This window comes from Hippopotamus amphibius, chromosome X (genome assembly GCF_030028045.1).
Source record: "Hippopotamus amphibius kiboko isolate mHipAmp2 chromosome X, mHipAmp2.hap2, whole genome shotgun sequence".
Taxonomy (NCBI): domain Eukaryota; kingdom Metazoa; phylum Chordata; class Mammalia; order Artiodactyla; family Hippopotamidae; genus Hippopotamus; species Hippopotamus amphibius.
In genome coordinates this window covers 72,706,437-72,727,082 of record NC_080203.1, presented here as the reverse complement: position 1 = coordinate 72,727,082, position 20,646 = coordinate 72,706,437, and the positions used below count along the sequence as shown (strand labels likewise).

General features: G+C 33.9%; 1 protein-coding gene across 1 annotated transcript in view; it reads left to right on the top strand.

Annotated features, from left to right (window-relative positions):
• The window catches only part of LOC130841481 (trafficking protein particle complex subunit 13-like), a 63,254-nt gene extending 46,620 nt beyond the window's left edge, over window positions 1–16,634 (top strand). The window contains 2 exon segments of the mRNA XM_057717628.1: window positions 15,678–15,841; window positions 15,844–16,634. Of these exon segments, the coding sequence (XP_057573611.1) occupies window positions 15,678–15,841; window positions 15,844–16,634 (955 nt within the window).
• The last annotated feature ends 4,012 nt before the right edge of the window (window positions 16,635–20,646 follow it).

The window sequence follows — 20,646 nt, the reverse complement described above, 5'->3', positions numbered from 1 at the left end:
TGATAGCATCTTACCTTCATTTGTCTCTTCAGGTTCCATCCTTTTTGTCTTCCTATTTTATGTTTTCTTTGTCTCAAATTAACCATTTTTATGTTGTGAGCTTGTTATCAAACTGAAGTATCTATAATTAATTTTCCTGATTTTTTCCCTTTAACCTTTATGCTACAATTAAGTGTTTAAAAACCTATTTTGTTATAGAGTTGCAATTTTCTGATCCTGTCAACTTACTCAAAGTTTTATATATTTTTGCTTTTTTGTTTCAAGTAGAAGAAATGCTTTGTTTCAACATTTCTTGTATGGCAAGTCCAGCGGTGACAAACTCTCTCATCTTTTATTTATCTAGGAAAGCCTTTATTTCTCCTTCATATTTGAAGTATAACTTTGCTAAATAGAGTATTCTAGGGTAAACGTTTTTATCTTTCAGTTTTGAGAATATCATTCCACACCCTTCTGGCCTGTAGGGTTTCTGCTGAGAAATCTACTGAGAGCCTAATTGGGGTTCTTTTGTAGGTTATCATCTTTTTTGCCCTGGCTGTCTTTAAAATTGTTTCATTGACTTTGGGCAATTTTAATATAATTTTTCTTGGAGAAAGTCTTTTTGTGTTGAGATAATCAGGCATTCTCTTTAACTTCATTGACTTGTATATTCAGTTTCTTCCCCAGGTTTCAGAAGTTCTCAACTGTTATTTTAAAAAATAAACTCTCTCCTCTCTTCTCACTCCCTTCTCCTTCTGGAAATCTCATTATTCTTATTTTACCCTTCCTAATGCAGTGAGATAATTCTCATAGAATTTATTTTTTTTAGATCTTAGTTCTCTCTCGTCTTCTACCTGTATCATTTCTAGATTTCTATCTTTGCAATTCTCTCCTCCATATGATCTGCTGTATTTCCAATGCTTTCTAATGCACTCTTTGTCTCATTTGTTGAGTTCTTCAGCTCCAGAATTTCTGATTGGTTCTTTTTTGGAGTTCCAGTCTCTTTGGTAAACTATTCCTTCTGCTTATTGATTTTATTTCTGAGCTCTTTGAACTGTGTTTCTCAGTTTCCTTGTAGCTTGTTGAATCTCTTCACAACACCTATTTTGAATTCTCTATCAGTTAGATTGCAATATTCTGTGACTTTAAGTTTCGTTTCTGAAGAATTGTCATTTTCTTTTCATAACACCATATTACCATGCTTTTTCATGGTGCTCAATGAATTGTTCCTCTGTTGATATCTTTGAAGCAGTAAACATCTCTCTTCTTTAAGTAAATGTTTTTACTTGATTGTAACAATTCAAGATTAGTAATTACAGGCCTTTCTTTTTATTTTTCAGTAGGTGGCAATATAGCACAAGTTTTCTGTTTCTCTTACCTGAGATGCCTCTGACTATTTTTGAGGATTGGTACTTTTCACCTTCCACTGCTTCTGCCAGAGGTGTCGTTTTGTGCCCTTGTTGTCACTATTTGTGCCTTCCAGGTCACTCATGCCTTGCTGCTGCCAATGTTTCTGCTGTCACTGGTGTCACTGCATAGGGATGGTGTGTATTTTTAATTTAAATTCTATATTTTATTTAACTGAATATATCCAAAATGTTATTATTTCAACATAAAATTAATATAAAATTTATTAAAATGATTCATTTTTTACAGATACAATTCAAATGCTGTAAACTTACCATTTTAATATATAAAATTTAGTAGTTTTTAGTATGTTCACAGAGTTGTGTAATCACCAATCCGATCTAATTCTAGAATATTTTCATCTTTCTAAGAAGAAACTACATACCCTTTAACAATTATTTCCCATTTTCCTTTTCCACCAGAAATTTCCTTTCAGAAATTGCTAATCTACTTTCTATGTACATAGATTTACTATTATAGACATTCATATGAATAGTCATTCAGCATAGTATATTTAAGATTCACCTATGTTGTAGCATATATCAGTACTTCATTCCCTTTTGTGGCTGAATAATTTATATTGTATGGATATATCATATTTTGCTTATCCATTTAGCTGTTGATGGACATTTAGTTTGTTTCCAATTTGGCAATTATGAATAATGCTGCTATGAACATTTGTGTGCAAGTTTTTTACCTGGAAATATGTTTTAAATTTTCTGGGATATACATAGGAGTGGAATGGCTGTGTGTGGTAAGCAGAATAATGGCCCTCTAAAGTTTTTAAGATACACGGCAAGAGAAAATTAAATTTGTAGATGGACTTAAGTTTTCCAATTGGATGACCTTAAAATAGGGGGATTATTCTGAATTATCTAAGTAGGCTCACATGTAATCACAAGGGTATATAAATGTGGAAGAAAGAGGCAGAATAGAAGATCCAGAGAAAAATATGCACCGTTAAAAGAAGGGTTAAAATAATGCTATGCTGCTGGTTTTCATGATGTAGGAAGGAAGGCACAAGCTAAGAAATACTGGATGCCTTTTGAAGCTGGAAAAGGAAAGAGAGTGATTATCTCCTATGGCCTCCCAAAGGAAAGGCAGCTCTGCCAATGCACTGATTTCAGTCCAGTGAGATCTGTATCTGATTTGTGAAATAGGGAACAGTGAGATAATATCTTCTTATTGTGCTAAAATGTATACAATACAAAATGTACCAATTTTAAACATTTTGAAGTGTACAATTCAGTGGTATTAAATACATTCACAAGGTTGTACAGCCATCACCAATATCTAGTTACAGAATTTTTGTTATGGCAAAAAGAAACTCTATATTCATTAACAGTCACTCCCCATTTACATCACCCAGTCTCTGGAAACTACTAACCTGCTTTTTGTCTTTATGAATTGCTAATTCAACATATTTTACATAAATACAAATATGTGGATTTCGTGTCTAGTTTCTTTCACTTAGCATAGTAGATTCAAAGTTTATACAAGTTGTACCGCGTACCAATACTTTATCCTTATTAATAGCTGAATAATATCCCATTGTATTGATATCTCACTTTGTGTCTCTCTGTTCAACAGTTGATGGACATTTGAGCTGTTTTCACCTTTTGGTTTTTGTGAATAGTGCTGCTATGAACATTCCTCTACAAGCTTTTTATTTGAGAACCTGTTTTCAGTTCTTTGGGGTATATACCTATGAGTAGATTTCCTGGGTTGTATAATAATTCAATGTTTAACTATGGTTGACCCTTAAACAATATGGGGGTTAGGGTTACCGACCCTACACAAAGTTGAAAATCCATATATAACTTATAGTTGGCCCTCCATATACACAGTTCCTCCGCATCTGTGGTTCCTTTGTATACATGATTCTGCATCTGCAGATTCAACCAACCACAGATCCTATAATAGTACTATAGTATTTACTATTGAAAAAAAATCCACATGTAAATGTATTTGTGCAGTTGAAACTCATACTGCTCAAGAATCAACTCTAATCAAAGAAAAGTGAAAGTACTTTCCTCGGTGGCCACACTATTTTATATGCCCATCAGCAGTGTATGAGACTCCCACACCTCACCAACACAAAATTTTCTTTTTTATTAATTATGGTCATCCTGATATCTGTGAAGTGGTATCTAATTGTGGCTTTGATTTGCATTTTCCTCATGACAACTAATATTGAATAGCTTTCCATATGTTCATTGGTCACTTGAATATCATATTTGGAGAAATATCTATTCAAGTCCTTTGTACAATTTTATATAAATTTTATAGGTTACCTTCCATTTACAGTTATTACAAAATATTGGCTATATTCCCCATTTTGTTCATGTCCTTGAGTATATCTTATATCCCATAGTTTGTACCTCCCACTCCTCCACCCCTTTTCCCCTCCCCCACTCCCCACTGGTAACCACTAGTTTATTCTCTATGTCTGTGAGTCTGCTTTTTTGTTATATTCATTAGTTTGTTGTATTTTTTTAAGATTCCACATATAACTGACATCATATAGTATTTGTCTCTCTCTCTGAATAATTTCACTTAGCATAAACTCCTCCAAGTCCATCCATATTGCTGCAAATAGCAAAATTTCATTCCTTTTTTATGACTGAGTAGTATTCCATTTTATACATACCACATCTTCTTTATCCATTGATCTGTTGATGGATACTTAGGTTGTTTCCATATCTTGGCAATTGTAAATAATGCTGCTATGAACATTGGGGTGCATGTACCTTTTTGAATTAGTGTGTTTGTTTTCTTTCGGATATATACCCAGGAGTGGAATTGCTGGGTGGTATGGTAGTTCTGTTTCTGGTTCTGTTTTTGAGAAACTTCCATAATTGATGCACCAATTTACATTCCCATCTACAGCGTAAGAGGGTTCCCTTTTCTCTGCATTCTTGCCAATATTCGTTAGGTGTGTTCTTTTTGATGATAGCCATTCTGACAGGTGTGAGGTGATTTCTTACTGTGGTTTTGATTTGCACTTCCCTGATTAGCAGTGTTGAGCATCTTTTCATATACCTGTTGGATTAAATAACTAAATGTAAGGCAGGATACTATAAAACTCCTTGAGGAAAACATAGACAGAAGACTCTTTGACATAATTGCAGCAATATTTTTTTGGATCCATCTCCTAAAGCAAAGGAAATAATAGCAAAAATAAATGAATGGGACCTAATTAAACTTAAAAGCTTTCACACAGCAAAGGAAACCATCCACAAAATGAAAAGACAATCTACTGAATGGGATAAAATATTTGCAAATTGTATGACCAATAAGGGATTAATATCCAACATATACAAACAGCTCATACAACTCAACATGAAAAAAAACCAACAACAAAAAACAAAAAAAAAAACCTGATTTTAAAATAGGCAGAAAAGCTTTGTACATTTTTAAACTAGATAATTTCTTTTTGTTGTTTTTGAGTTGTAAGAGTTTTTTTCTTTTAATTTTGATCACTATAATTCATACATTTTCAGTGAAAGACAAAGTTTCACAAATTGCTCTTTTTTTGTTACCTTGGGTAGCTAAAAGCAAACACCTGCTCTTAATTTCTAAGCAACTTTAATGGTGTGGCTTTCTAGTTAATTTTCTTATTTTCCCTTTCCATACTTACATACTTTATTACTATTGTATTTTAGAAAATGTAATCTCCTGTTTGAGCTAAAACTAAGGACTTAAAAAAACTTTTTACTTTATATTGGTGTATAGGTGATTAACAATGTTGTGTTAGTTTCAGGTGTACAGCAAAGTGATTCAGTTATACATATACATGTACCTATTCTTTTTCAAATTCTTTTCCCATTTAGATTGTTACATAATATTGAGCAGAGTTTCCTGTGCTATACACTAGGTCCTTGTTGGTTATTCATTTTATTTTTTAATTAATTTCATTGGAGTATAGTTGCTTTATAGTGTTGTGTTAGTTTCTACTGTACAGCAAAATGAATCAGCTATACATAAACATATATCCCCTCCTTTTTAGATTTCCTTCCCATTTAGGTCACCCCAGTGCATTTAGAGTTCCCTGTGCTTTACAGTATGTTCTCATTAGTTGTCTATTTTATGCATAGTATCAATAGTGTATATATTTTGATTCCAATCTCCCAATTCCTCCCACCACCCCCTTTCCCCCTTGGTATCCATACATTTGTTCTCTAAGTCTGTGTCTCTATTTCTGCTTTGCAAATAAGATCATCTATAAGTATTTTATGTAATATGGATACTAAACCTTTATCAGATACATGATTTACAAATATTTTCTCCCATTGTCTAGGTTGTCATTTAACTCTCTTGAGAATTACCTCTGGTACACAAAAGTGTTTATTTTCATGAAGTCCATTTATCTATTCTTGTCTATTGTTACTCATACTTTTAGTGCCATATCAAAGAAACCTTTGTCAAATACAATGTCATGAAGATATATCCCCATGTTTCTTCTAAGAGTTTTAACTTTTAATTCTTTTAAACCACTAAATTTTTTTTGTATGTGGATTGAAGTAAGGGTTCAACTATATTGGGTTGCATGTGGATATCCAGTTGTTCCAGGACCATTTTGAAGAGGCCATTCTTCATTGAATGGTCCTGACATCTTTGTTGAAAACCAATTGACAACAGATATTTATTTGTTGACTCAATTCTATTCCATTGATCTATATGGCTACCCTTATACTAGCATGACACTTTTTATTATTGTAACTTTGTAGTAAGTTTTTAATCACGATGTATGACTCCCCCCAAATTTCTGCTTCCTCTTTAAGATTGTTTTGGCTATTCATGGCCTATATAAATTTTAGAATTGGTTTCTTCCATGTTTGCAAAAGTGTTGGTATTTTCTAGCAACTGCACTGAATCTGTAGATCACGTTGGGAAGTATTATTATCTTAAAAATATTATCTTCCAATCCATGAATATGGAATGTCTTTCCACTTATTTAGGACTTCTAAAATTTCTTTCAGCAACATTTTGTATTTTCAGTGTTTATGTCTTATACTTCCTTAGTTAAACTTAGTCTTAAGCATGCTATTATTTTTAATGTTACTTTAAATAGAATTGTTTTACTAATTTCATTTTTGGGTTGTTGATTGCCGATACATGAAAATGCAACTGATTGTTTTTTGTGTTGATTTTGTATCTTGCAACTTTGCTGAACTTTTTATTAGCTTTACTAGACTCTTGTTTGGTAAATCTTTAGGATTTTTTATATATACAATCATGTTATCTGTGACTAGAGATAGTTTTACTTCTTCTTTTTAAAATTATATACCTTTTATTTCCTTTTCTTGCCAAATTGTTCTGTCTAGAACTTTAGTACAATGTTGAAGATGGGGTGAAAGTGAGCATCCTTTTCTTGATTCTGATCCTAAGGATAGGCTTTTAGTCTTTCACCATTGAGAATGATGTTACCTGTGGATTTTTCATAAAGCCCTTATAAGCTTAAGGAAGTTCATTTTTTTCATTTTTTTTAAGGAAGTTAATTTTTATTCCTACTTTTCTAAGTGCTTTTATTACCAAATGGTGTTGAATATCATCAGTTGCTTTTTCTGCATTATTTAATATGATCACATTTTTATGCTTTCATTCTATTACTGTAGTGTCAAACATAGACTGATTTTCATATGCTGAACTCTCCTTGCATTCTTGATAATCCTTGCTTTGAAATGGTTTATATTTCTTTTAATATGCTTCTGGATTTGATTGGCTAGTATTTTGTTGAGAACTTCATCTATATTCATAATGTATATAGTCTACAATTTTCTTTTATTGCAATGTCTTTTCCTGCATTTGTAATAAAAGTAATGATAGCCTCATAGAACAAGTTAGGATGTACTCCCTATTCTAGTCTTTTGGAAAAGTTTGAGAAGGATTGGTATTAATTATAATTTTAAAGTTTTGGTAAAATTTATCAGTGAAACCATAAAGTTCTGAGATTTTCCTTGTTAACTTTTTTATTACTTATGCAATTTATTCTCATATTGCCTAATAGGGATCCCAGAAGGATAAGAAAGAGAAAAGGTGATCAAAAATGTATTTGAAGAAACTTCCCCAACCTAAAGAAGGAAATAGGTATCCAAGTACAAGAAGCACAAAGGATCCCAAACAATATGAACCCAAACAGACTTACACTAAGACATATCATAATTAAAATGACAAATTTAAAGATAAAGAGAGGATTCTAAAGTAGTGAGAGAAAAACAAAGAGTCAGTTACAAGGGAACCCCTATAAGCCTATCAGCTGATTTCTCTACAGAAACTATGCAGGCCAGAAGAGAGTAGCAAGATATATTCAAAGTCCTGAAAGGGAAAAATCTACAATGAAGGATACTCTACCCAGCAAGATTATCATTTAGAACAGAAGGAAAGATAAAGAATTTCTCAGACAAGCAAAAACTAAAATAATTCAGCAATACTAAACCTACCATAAAAGAAATACTGAAACGTCTTCGCTAAAAGAAAAGAAAAGAAGCAAGAATCTATAGGAAAGGGAAAATCACAACAGGCAAAGCAAATATATAAAAAGATTGTAGATTATTTAATTAAGCCAGTACATAGATTTAAAAAAGCAATAAAAAAATTTTGTGAAAACAATTATAACTACAATGAACAGCAAAGGGATAAACATGAAGATGTAAAATACAACATCAAAATCACAAAATGTGGGAAAGGGAGTAAGAAAATGGAGATTTTTTTGGAATGTGTTTGAGCTTATATTACTACCAATCTAAAGCAAGTAGATAGAGTAATGGGTCAGCATACTTGAAAGCTAGGGTAACTACAAATCAAAAACATAAAATAGATTCACAAAAACCAAGAAGAAGAGGACCCAAGAAAAATTCAAAAGAAAACCATCAGCCCACAGAAGGAAAAACAAAAATAAAAAGAAAGGAGCAAAGAAGAAATGCAAAATCAATTGTAAAACAAGGTTGAAAATGGCAATAAATATTGGGTTGGCCAAAAAGTTCATTTGGTTTTTTCCATAAGATATTTCCACAAGATGTTACAGAAAAACCTGAACTTTATGGTCAACAATACATACCTATCAATAATTACCTTAAATATCAATAGAGTAAATTGACATTTACTCCAGATCAAAAACAGAATGGCATATTGAATAATAAAACAAGGACTTACAATATGCTGCCTACAAGAGACCCACTTTAGGGCAAAGGGCACTCACAGATTGTAAGTGAGGGGATGGAAAAAGATATCTTATGCAAATAGAAAGGAAAAGAAAGCAGAGGTAGCAATATTCGTGTCAGACAAAACAGATCTTAAAACAAAGGCCATAAAGATATAGAGAACAAGCATATGGACACCAAGGGGGTAAAGAGGGGATGGGGGTTGGGGTGGGATGAATTGGGAGATTGGGATTGCCATATATACATTAATATGTATAAAATAGATGACTAATAAGAAAAAAATCAAATTGTACACTTTAAATATATGCAGTTTATTGTATGTCAATTATATCTCAATAAAATTCTTTTTAAAAGGAAAAAAAGCCATAAAGAAGGATAAAGAAGATATTATATAATGATAAAAGGATCAATAAAAGAAGAGGATATTACACTCATTTACATATGTGCACCGAATATAGGAGCACCTAAATACATAAAACAAATACTAACAGACATAAAAGGAGAAACTGATGGATATATGATAATAGTAGGAGAGTTTTACATCCCACTGATATCAATGGACAGCTTTTTCAGACAGAAAATCAATAAGGCAACAGGGACCCTAAATGACACAATAGAACAGTTAGACTTAATTGATATTTTCAAGACATTACATCCAGAAAAAACCAGAATACACATTCTTCTCAAGTGCACGTGGTACATTCTCTAGCATAGACCAGGTATTAGGAATAAAACAAGCCTCGACAAATTTAAGAGGACAAAGTATTTCAAGCATCTTTTCTAACCACAATGACATACAACCAGAAATCAACCATAGAAAAAGAAATGAGAAAAATATGATGAAATGGATTAGCAATATCTTAGAGTTTTCAGTGTGGATATCTTGCTCAGTTTTATTTAGATGAGTCCTAGGTATTTTCTGTTACTTGATGTAAATTTAAATGATAATTTTCAATATAATTTTCCACTTGTTTGTTGGCTAGTATATGGAGGTAAAATTTTTTGGTTTATCAATTTTGTGTGCATTAACTTCACCAAATTCACTTACTAATTATAAACATTTATTGATCCATCTAGAATTTTAAAATAAGTAATAAAGTCATTCTGAAAGTTTAAAAAATTGATTACATGGAGACTAAAAAATATGCCACTGAGGGGCTTCCTAGGTGGCACAGTGGTTAAGAAGCCACCTGCCAATGCAGGGGACACGGGTTCGACCCCTGCTCCAGGAAGATCCCACCAAAAAAAAAAAAAAAAAGAAAAAAAAAGAAAAAAAATATGCCACTGAAAAACCAATAAGCCAATGATGAAATCAAAGAGAAAATTTAAACATACCTAGAGACAAATGACAATGAAAACAAAACCACACAAAATCTAAGAGATGCAGCAAAAGCAGTCCTAAAAGGGAAGTCCATAATGATACAGGCCTTCATCAAATAACAAGAAAAATCTCAAATAAACAACATAGCCTACCACCTAAAAGAAGTAGGCAAAGAGGAGCAAAAAAACCCTAAAGTCAGCAGAAGGAAGGAAATAATAAAGATCAGAGAGGGAATAAGTAAAATAGAGATTTTTTAAAAAGTAGAAAAAACCCAATAAAATCAAGAGCTGGTTTCTTGAAAGGAAAAGAAAATAGACAAACCTCTGGCCAGGCTCACCAAAAGGAAAGCAGAGAGGACCTAAATGAACTAAATAAGATATGAAAGAGGAGAAATTACAAGTGACACCACAAAAATACAATAAACCATAAGAGAATACTATGAACAATTATATGCCAGCAAAGTGGACAACCTAAAAGAAAGGGACAGCTTTCTAGAAACATACAGCCCACAAAAACTGAATCAAGAAGAAATAGAGAATTTGAGCAGACCAATCACTAGAATTGAAATAGAATTTGTAATAAAAAAAACTGTTTGCAAACAAAAGTTTAGAAATGGATGGACTCACTGGGAAATTCTACCAAACATACAAAGAACTTATCTCAGTCCTTCTCAAACTCTTCCAAAAGATTGAAGAGTAGTGATCCCTCCCAAAGTCATTCTATGAAGCCACCATCACCCTGATACCAAAACCAGACAAAGACACTATGAAAAAAGAAAATTACAGGTCAATATGTCTGATGAATATAGATGCAAAAGTTCTCAACAAAATATTAAGAAACCAAATCCAACAACACATTAAAAAGATCATACACCACGACCAAGTGGAATTCATCCCAAGTTCACAAGGATGGTTCAATATAAGCAAGTCAACAAAAGAAAAGATATCAACAAAAGAAAAGACAGAAAACACATGATCATCTCAATAGAAGTAGAAAAAGCATTTGATAAAATTCAACAACCGTTCATGATAAAAACTCTTACCAACCTGGGTATAGAGCGATCATATCTCAACATAATAAAAGCCATTTATGAAAACGGACAGTCAATATAATACTCAATGGTGAAAGCTGAAAGACTTCAAGGATGCCCACTTTCACCATTTCTTTTCAACATAGTATTTGAAGTCCTAGCCACAGCAATCAGACAAGAAAAAGAAATAAAAGGTATTCAAATTGGAAGGGAAGAGGTAAAATTGTCACTATATGCAGATGACATGATACTATATATAGAAAACCTTAAGGACTCCACACAAAAACAATTAGATCTAATAAATAAATTCAGCAAAGTAGCAGGAAACAGGATTAACACTCAGAAATCAGTTGCATTTATTTACACTAACAATAAAATAAGAGAAAGGGTGTGTAAAAAGAAATCTTTTAAAATCACACCAAAAATCCTAGGAAAAAACCTGACCAAGGAGGTGAAAGACTTATATGCTGAGAACTATAAAACATTAATAAAGGAAAGTAAAGAGGACTCAAAGAAATAGAAAGACATCCCATGATATTTGATTGGAATAATTAATGTTGTTAAGATGGCAATACTACCCAAAGCAATCTACAAGTTTAATGTGATCCCTAGCAAATTACACACAACGTTTTTCACGGAAATAGAACACATAATCCAAAAATTTATGTGGAATCATAAAAGACCCAAAATTGCCAAAGTAATCCTGAGGGACAAAAACAAAGCAGGAGGCATAACTCTCCTAGACTTTGAACAATACTACAAAGCTACAGTAATCAAAACAGTGTGGTATTGGTACAAAAACAGACGTATGGATCAATGGAACAGAATAGAGAGCCCAGAAATAAACCCACACACCTACACTCAATTAATCTTTGACACAGGAGGCAGGAATACAAAATGGGAAAAAGATAGGCTCTTCAGCAATTGATGCTGGGAAAGTTGGACAGCTACATGCAAATCAATGAAGTTAGAACACACCCTCACACTACGCACAAAAATAAACTCAAAATGGCTTAAAGATTTAAACATAAGACATGACACCATAGAACTCCTAGAAGAGAGTATAGACAAAACATTCTCTAACATAAATCATACTACTGTTTTCTTAGGTCAGTCTCCCAAGGCAATAGAAATAAAACAAAAATAAACAAATAAGAACTAATCAAACTTACAAGCTCTTGCACAGCAAAGGACACCATTAAAAAGAGAGAGAGAGAGAGAGAGAGAAGACAACCTATGGAATGGGAGAAAATATTTGCAAACAATGAGACTGAAGGGCTTAATCTCCAAAACATGTAAACAGCACATACAACTCAACAACAAAAACAACAACAAAAAACAAACAACACAATTGAAAAATGGGCAGAAGACCTTAATAGACATTTCTTCAAAGAAGACATACAGATGTCAGTAGGTACATGAAAATACATTCATCATCACTAATTATTAGTGAAATCCAAATCAGTACTACAATGGGTACCATCTTACACCAGTCAGAACAGCCATTATTAAAGTGTCTACGAATAACAAATGCTGGAGAGGGTGTGGAGAAAAGGGAACTCCCCTACACTGTTGGTGGGAATGTAAGTTGGTGCAGCCACTATTGAGAACAGTATGGAGGTTCCTCATAAAACTAAAAATAGAATTACCATATGATTCAGCAATCCACTCCTGGGCATATACCCAGACAAAACTATAATTCAAAAAGATACATGCAACCCTATATTCACAGCAGCACTATTCACAATAGCCAAAACATGGAAACAATCTAAATGTTCATCAACAGATGAACGGATAAAGAAGATGTGGTACACATATACAATGGAATACTACTCAGCCATAAAAAAGAACAAAATAATGCCATTTGCAGTATCACGCATGCACCTAGGGAATATCACACTAAGTGACAAATACCATATAATATCACTTATATGTGGAATCTAAAATACAGCACAAATGAACCTATCTACAAAACAGAAACAGACTCATAGAGAACACACTTCTGGCTGCCAAGTTGTGGGGGGTGGGGGGATGGAGAAGGATGGACTGGCAGTTTGGGGTTGGTAGATGCAAACAATTACATTTAGAGTGGATAAACAACAAGGTCCTACTGTAAGGCACAAGGAACTATATCCAATCTCATGGGATAAACCATAATGGAAAAGTATATACATGTATAACTGAGTCACTTTGCTGTGCAGCAGAGGTTGGCAGAACATTGTAAATCAACTATTCTTCAATTAAAAAAAATACAATTGCATCAAAAAATTAAATACCTAGGAATAAACCTGACAAAGGAGGTGAGAGAATTATACACTGAGAACTATGAAAAATTGATAGAGGAAATTGAAAGTGATTCAAAGAAATGGAAAGATGTCCCATGTTCTTGGATTGAAAGAATTAATTTTGTAAGAATGACCACACTACCCAAAGCAATCTACAGATTTAATACAATCCCTATCAAATTAATCATGACATTTTTCACAGAACTAGGATAACTAATCTTAAAATTTATGTGGAGCCACAAAAGACCCAGAATTGCCAAAGTAAACCTGAGGGAAAAGAACAAAGATAGAGGCATAACCCTCTCAGACTTCAGACACAACTGCAAAGAAATAGTATTCAAAACAGCATGATATTGGCACAAAACAGTCATACGGATCAATGGAACGCAATAGAGAGCCCAGAAATAAGCGCACACACCTATGATCAGTTAATCTTCAGCAAAGGAGGCAAGAATATACAATGGAGAAAAGGCAGTCTGTTCAGCAAGTGGTGTTGGGAAAACTGGACAGCTACATGTAAAAGAATGAAATTAGAACACTCCCTAATACCATACACAAAAATAAACTCAAAATGGATTAAAGGCCTAAATGTAAGGCTGGATATTATAAAACTCTTAGAGGAAAACATAGGTAGAACCCTCTTTGACATAAATTGCAAAAATATCTTTTTTGATCCATCTCCCAGTGTAATGGAAATAAAAATGAAAAGAAATGGGACCTAATTAAACTCAAAAGCTTTTGCACAGCAAAGGAAACCATAAACAAACAAAAAGGCAACCTACTGAATGGGAGAAAATATTTGCAAATGATTTGACTAACAAGGGATTAATTTCCAAAATAAAATCGCTCATATAGCTCAATATCAAAAAACAAAACAAAACAACAACAAAAAAAACAACTTAATAAAAAAATGAGCAGACAACCTAAACAGACATTTCTCCAAAGAAGATGTACAGATGCCCAACAGGTACATGAAAGATGCTTAAATAGCTAATTATTAGAGAAATGCAAATCAAAACTATAAGGAGGTTTCACCTCACACCAGTCAGAATGGTCATCGTTAAAAAGTCTACAAGTAATAAATGCTGGAGAGGGTGTGGAGAAAAGGCAACCTTCTTACCCTGTTGGTGGGAATATAAATTAGGATGACCACTATGGAGAAAAGTATGGTTTCCTCAAAAAATTAAAAATAGATTTACTATATGATCCAGTAATCCCATTCCTAGGCATATATCCAGAAAACACAAAAACTCTAATTCGAAAAGATGCATGTGCCCAAATGTTCATAGGAGAACTATTTACAATAGCCAAGACATGGAAGCAACTTGTGTCCATTGACAGATGAACAAAGTAGATGTGGTACATATATACAATGGAATATTAGCCATAGAAAGGAATGAAATAATGCTATTTTCAGCAATATGGATGGACCCAGAGACTATCATACTGAGTGAAGTAAGTCAGACAGAGAATGATAAATATCATATGATAGCACTTATAAATGGAATCTGAAAAATTGATACAAATGAACTTAGTTGCAAAACAGAAACAGACTCAAAGACATAGGAAACAAATATATGTTTACCGAAGGGGAAATGGGAGGTGGGATAAATTAGGAATTTGAAATTAGCAGATACACACCACTATATATAAAATATATAAATAACAGGGACCTACTGTATAGCATGGGGAACTATATTCAATATGTTATAATAACCTATAATGGAAAAGAATCTGAGAAAGATATATATATATAAGATATATATATATAATTAAATCACTTCCTTGTATACCTGAAACTAACACAACATTGTAAATCAACTGTACTTCAATAAAAATGTCAGACAAACTTAAGTAAATATATAAATAAGCAGAAACATCAATTAAATAAAGTTGATAGCCTGTGAAAGGAAGGAAGATCTCCTCTTCTTTCCTGGCAACAATTCAGCCAATGAAAAGCCATGGACTCTGTTTACTGTATCCCTCAAAACATCCTTTTCCCCTTCTATAAAAGAGTTCTCCTTTCCTTGCTCTGTGCAGACTTATACATGACTCACCATGGTTGCAAATCTCGAAGTATAACTCTTTGCTGATTCCAAATAAACACATTTTACCTGGAGAAATAACTGGCAGTCTGTTTATTTTAGGTCAAGAGTAATAAATTGTTCTTTCAAAAGCACTTGTCTCTGTGTCTGTCATCCTGCCATATCTGATGAAAACTAAATCCCAGTTGCTTTTTAAAACATTGGAGCAAAGTTATGGTCAAAATGGAAGGGAATCCATCCCTACAGAAGATCTTTCTGACATTCAAAATGATTCTGTCTAATAAGAATAATTTATTCATCAACTTTTCAGTCACATGTGAAGATAATAACTTACCTGGTAATTTCTCTAACCAGCTCACAATAGGTGACCCCCCCACCAGCAATGTCAATACCTGGGGGAAAGTTTGCTAATTCTATTTATGTGAGAATTCCCAAGTGATTGCAATTAAGTTGTAAAAATCATATTGCAAACACAAATCTTCAAACAAGTACTCAGCCTTTACACATTTCAGTCTCCATGGCTACAGTGGCAGAACCTGCATCCAATTGTTGTACTGATGATGTCATCTATGACAAAGTAACAGACATTGGAAGAGTCGTCCCTGTGAGTTCAGTATCTATTCAACACAGTGTGGAGGAAAGATGTTTTTAAGGAAACTGGGCTTATTTTCATTCCTTTCACCATTTGAAGTTAAAACTAAGTTTTATAATTCAGAGACGAGTGACTTATTTCTTGAAATCCAGATTCAGAATATTTCATCTTCAACTGTCTTTATACAAAAGGTTTCCTTAGAGCCATCTGAAATGTACACTGGAGCAGAATTAAATACTGTCAATCAGGCTGGAGAAGATGAATGTACTTTTGGAACAAGAACCTTTTTGCAGTCAATGGAAGGACGCCAGTATTTATACCACCTTCAGCTCAAGCAAGAATTTTCAGAGAAAGCTGCTACCATCAGAGGACTACAGGAAAGGGGCAAATTGGATATAGTGTGGAAAAGAAATCTAGGTGAAATGGCAATGCTACAGACAATTCAACTTGAAAGTGAGGTTCCAGGTTATGGAAACATGAGGCTGTCTTTGGAGACAATCCCAGATACTGTAATTCTAGAAGAGCCTTTTCATATTACCTGTAAGATAACAAACCACAGTGATAGGAAAATGAAATTGGTTTTGAAGATGTGTGATACAGATTCTATTCATTGGTGTGGCAATTCAGGAAGATGTCTTGGAAAGTTACCTCCAAGTTCAACTCTCAACTTTACCCTGACTTTACTGTCCCTACAACTGGGCCTACAAAGTGTCTCTGGCATACGAATAACAGACAAAGTATTAAAGAAAACATATGTCTGTGATGATGTTGCAAAAGTTTGTGTAATACCCTCCATGGTTAAAATGAGACGCTGAAGAAAACTTCCAGTGTTATGCTCTCCAGAGCATTTCACAGAAAAGCTTTCCACAGTTTAACAAAATGTTCAACTAATAGCAAATATGCAGTCAGATTATTTTCATTTACTTCATTTGAAACTGTGAATGTATTAAGAATTAAACATATGTTGATCTCAAAAAGTCAATTTTAACTTTCATCTTACATGAAGTAATTTCTAATTCTACATTTGTATATTTCCTAATATTTGTGACTTAATTAAGGTCATTGCAGGTTACCATTTAAATTTTCTTTTCAGAAAGAGGTCACCATTTAAAAATGATTATATCTACTTTCCAGAAATCCTTAATAACATTCAACAATTCCTTTTTCAGTAAAGCTGATATTGAGAGAACATAAAATTTTAGAAGTCGATTGATAATTTAATTAAAATTATTATTGTTTACTTGCTAAAATTTAAACTTACCCTGTTTTATTATTTTCCTCTTTTTAAAAAAAATTATTTATTTATTTATTTATTTATTTATTTTATTGGCTGTGTTGGGTCTTTTTTGCTGTGCGTGGGCTTTCTTTTTAGTTGTGGTGAGTGGGGGCTACTCTTTGTTGTGGTGTGCAGGCTCCTCATTGCCGTGGTTTCTCTTGTTGTGGAGCACAGGGTCTAGGCATGTGGGCTTCAGTAGTTGCAGCACATGGGCTCAATAGTTGTGGCTCATGGGCTTCATTGCTCCGTGTCATGTGGGATCTTCCTGGAGCAGGGATTGAACCCATGTCCTCTCATTGGCAGGCAGATTCTCAACCACTGCGCCACCTAGGAAGCCCCTATTATTTTCCCCTTTCATTTTCATTCAACAGAGAACTATCATTTGGCAATGCTTAATATAATACAGGATGATCCTCATTATTTAAACTTGTTGACATTTGCTACTTGGAAAAGACATAATCTTTTCTAACAGTATTCCAAATTATTGGGGCTACAGGAGTGTATTCATGTTACACACTGAACTGTCTCTTTCATTTACTTATCTTGGTAAATTTCTATGAACTGTGGTTTTGGTTTATTTCCATCAGTTATTCCTGCAAGGGCCCTTGCGATTATTACTTGGATTACTCACTTGGTTCTTAACCATTAACGTAATACATTCTTTCCCTTTTATCCCAAACCAAAAATAAGCCTTTAAAAATAGACTGAAAATGTGCCACTTCCTTTCTTAAGTAGATTTATTAGGTTCATAAATTTTGGTATGGGGTCTGGAACTCTAAACCAAAATGGACACTTAACCAGTGAGTGAAAGAGCAAGCACTTACTGCTACCTTTGTCTCCCACAAAAACTGATCTCCTAATCATTGTTGAGGCTGGTATGATGAAGGGATGTGTATTAGAATTTTTTAGTGCTATCTTTAAAAAAGTATTCTCCAATATTTTATTTACATACCAATTTTTCTTGAGAAAAATAAAACCATCTCAGACATTAATCATTGACTTTTGAGAATATAAGATCCGTATTTCAATAATGATATTTTCCTTGTCGCTACTCTTCCACATTGATTTTCTTTTAATGCTTAAGCACTAATTTCTTACTGTAGAAGCAATTCGTGAATATTTTATTCACAGAAATAACAATTTATAGACTCCCTCCATTTGCAACTTTAGGCCCAGGAGTGGTAGTGGATTTCCTGCTATTTTTAGATTTGGGTTACTGTCTTATCACCTTTTAGCTTTCTTGACTCTCTGGCCACATCTGTGTAAATAATTCCTTTACTAACTGTGACTCTACTCCCTCTTCTCTGTTGGAGACCTGGCTGATCAACTTAAGAAGACATACATAAACATACACATACACACACTACACACAAGTCCATATTCCATAAGCCCCTTAGACACACTTTGACATTGAAATTAATGGCATAAAGTGATGAAGGAACATGTTTTACTCATGGAGTACAAACATTTCTGGGATCCTTGAGTGAAAAGCGTTAAGAAATCAAAATCAAGTGATTAAGTAAAAGGCAGGATGAAAAGCAGGGGCTAGGTAACAGATCATGGATCTCATTTTATGTCATGTTAGTATGTTAGACTTAACTTTGTGAATGGTCATACTTAGGAGCAATCATCTTGTGGTTAAATATGCATTTCCATTTCTCCTCTCATCTGTGTTTGGATTATAGATATATGAGAGGAATGGAAATTGAACCAGTTTTGATACTTCTGCTTTCATTCAGGCAAAAAGCAGAGAGGTTTCACTTGGCCAGTGGTAGCATGAATGTAGTAGATACAGAGAGAGCAATGTTTACAGAATTAAATCAAGAGGCATCCAAGAATACAATTTTGGGAACAGCTGCAATACCTGGGGCTTGTCACTTATATATGTTATCTCCTTGATTACAAACTGTATTATTATTGAGTAAAGATGCAGGTAGCATAATTTTTCTTTTGTTACACTAGACAAGTGCTGCATTTAAATACTGGTCACTGATAACCATCTGACTGAATTTCCCCTTTGTTTCATTTTCTTGCTATGGTTTCTAGTGTGAGTGACTGAATAGAAAGCAGAGCTCTTGCCTGACCTGAAGAACATGGGAAGACAAGCACATAGCTAAAGTTGGGGAGTGGGTCATGGAAAACAATATCACATAAGAGTAAGAAAAGATATCACAGAGTGGGTCGGGCATTGAATTCTGAGATTTCCATTTGAATCCTGTTTCCACTTCATGAATACTCTTTGACTTGGACATGCTTAATTAACTCTTTTGACCTTTATTTCCTTACTGCTAAAATGATGGTAAAAAGAATGAGTTCTTATATTTATTGTGCCTTTATTACATATGTAGTCCTTTGTGTGGAAATTACAATCTTATTTCCACAACAATCCTATCAGATAGGTAGACTATACTATAAGTGATGTACTTTTTGTACTTCTAAAATGATAGTTAATTTCAACTGATTAGAAAGACCTTTGTCTAAATCTTCATGTAGAATCCCCTGAGACTCTTCCAATCAATCCCCCAGAATTTGGTTATCCTATTCCATCCATTTTATTCCTAGGTGAGGGGATGAGAATACATGCTAGAAGGTGTCATCACCCTATATGAGGTAGAGTTCATCTGAAACCTTTGCTGAATTCTTAAGCAGAGAGAGGAGAGGCAGGAAATGCCTGCCCTACTGACCTAGTGCTTACTTAGCCACAACTCAAAGATAATACAGGGCTGTGGATCTTAGTGTCACCAGTAGATTTCTATGGTAATTCCAAATGCTAAAGGAGTGGCTCTCACAGTGCTGGTGGCACAAAGGCATCCTTTGCCCTAACTACCAGCTTCACTTGAATCATCAGCCATGAGAGGAAGCCATTGGGCCATGGAAAGTGAGTGTGGGTCAGGATTTTTAGTCTCTGTTTATGGGAGACAGGGTTCTCCCAGACCTCAACTGTAGATACTCAATTGGTAAGAGTGCATGTGTTCACCATAGTTTAAGGCTGGATCTCTGAACATGTCCCGGCTCCCAGCTGTCCTCAATGTTTTCTCATTTATGCTTGATTCAGGTACAGGTTACTACCTGGGAAAGGCCCAGAAAATTCATCTTGCATTTGGGCTACCCACATGTCCAGGAAGCACAGAAATAAGGGTTTGTTCCAGGAGTCCTTGAAACCAGATCTCTTCCCACATAAAATAGGGCCTATGAGACTCAAGCCCAGTTTAAGTTCTGAATGCTCTGGCTTTAGCTTGCTTTGGTCATCCTCATCATAACACTTTCTTTCTTACTTTCCCCATTTAACAATATGCAGAAATCTCATAATGATTCCATCACAATGCATATGTTTGGGAAGCCATGTATTGTTCTTGGTCAATTTCCAGAAATAAAAATACATTATTATTGCTGGGAGGTAAAAAGTGATTTTCAAATATAAATATTGGAGAGAAGAAAAAGAGGGTTTGGTGTAAGGGAACCATTGGGTCCCTGAATTTTTCTGTTTTCAACTAATTCCAAAATTTAAATATGATTATATCAGCTTTTCAGAAGTCACTAATAGTGGTTGC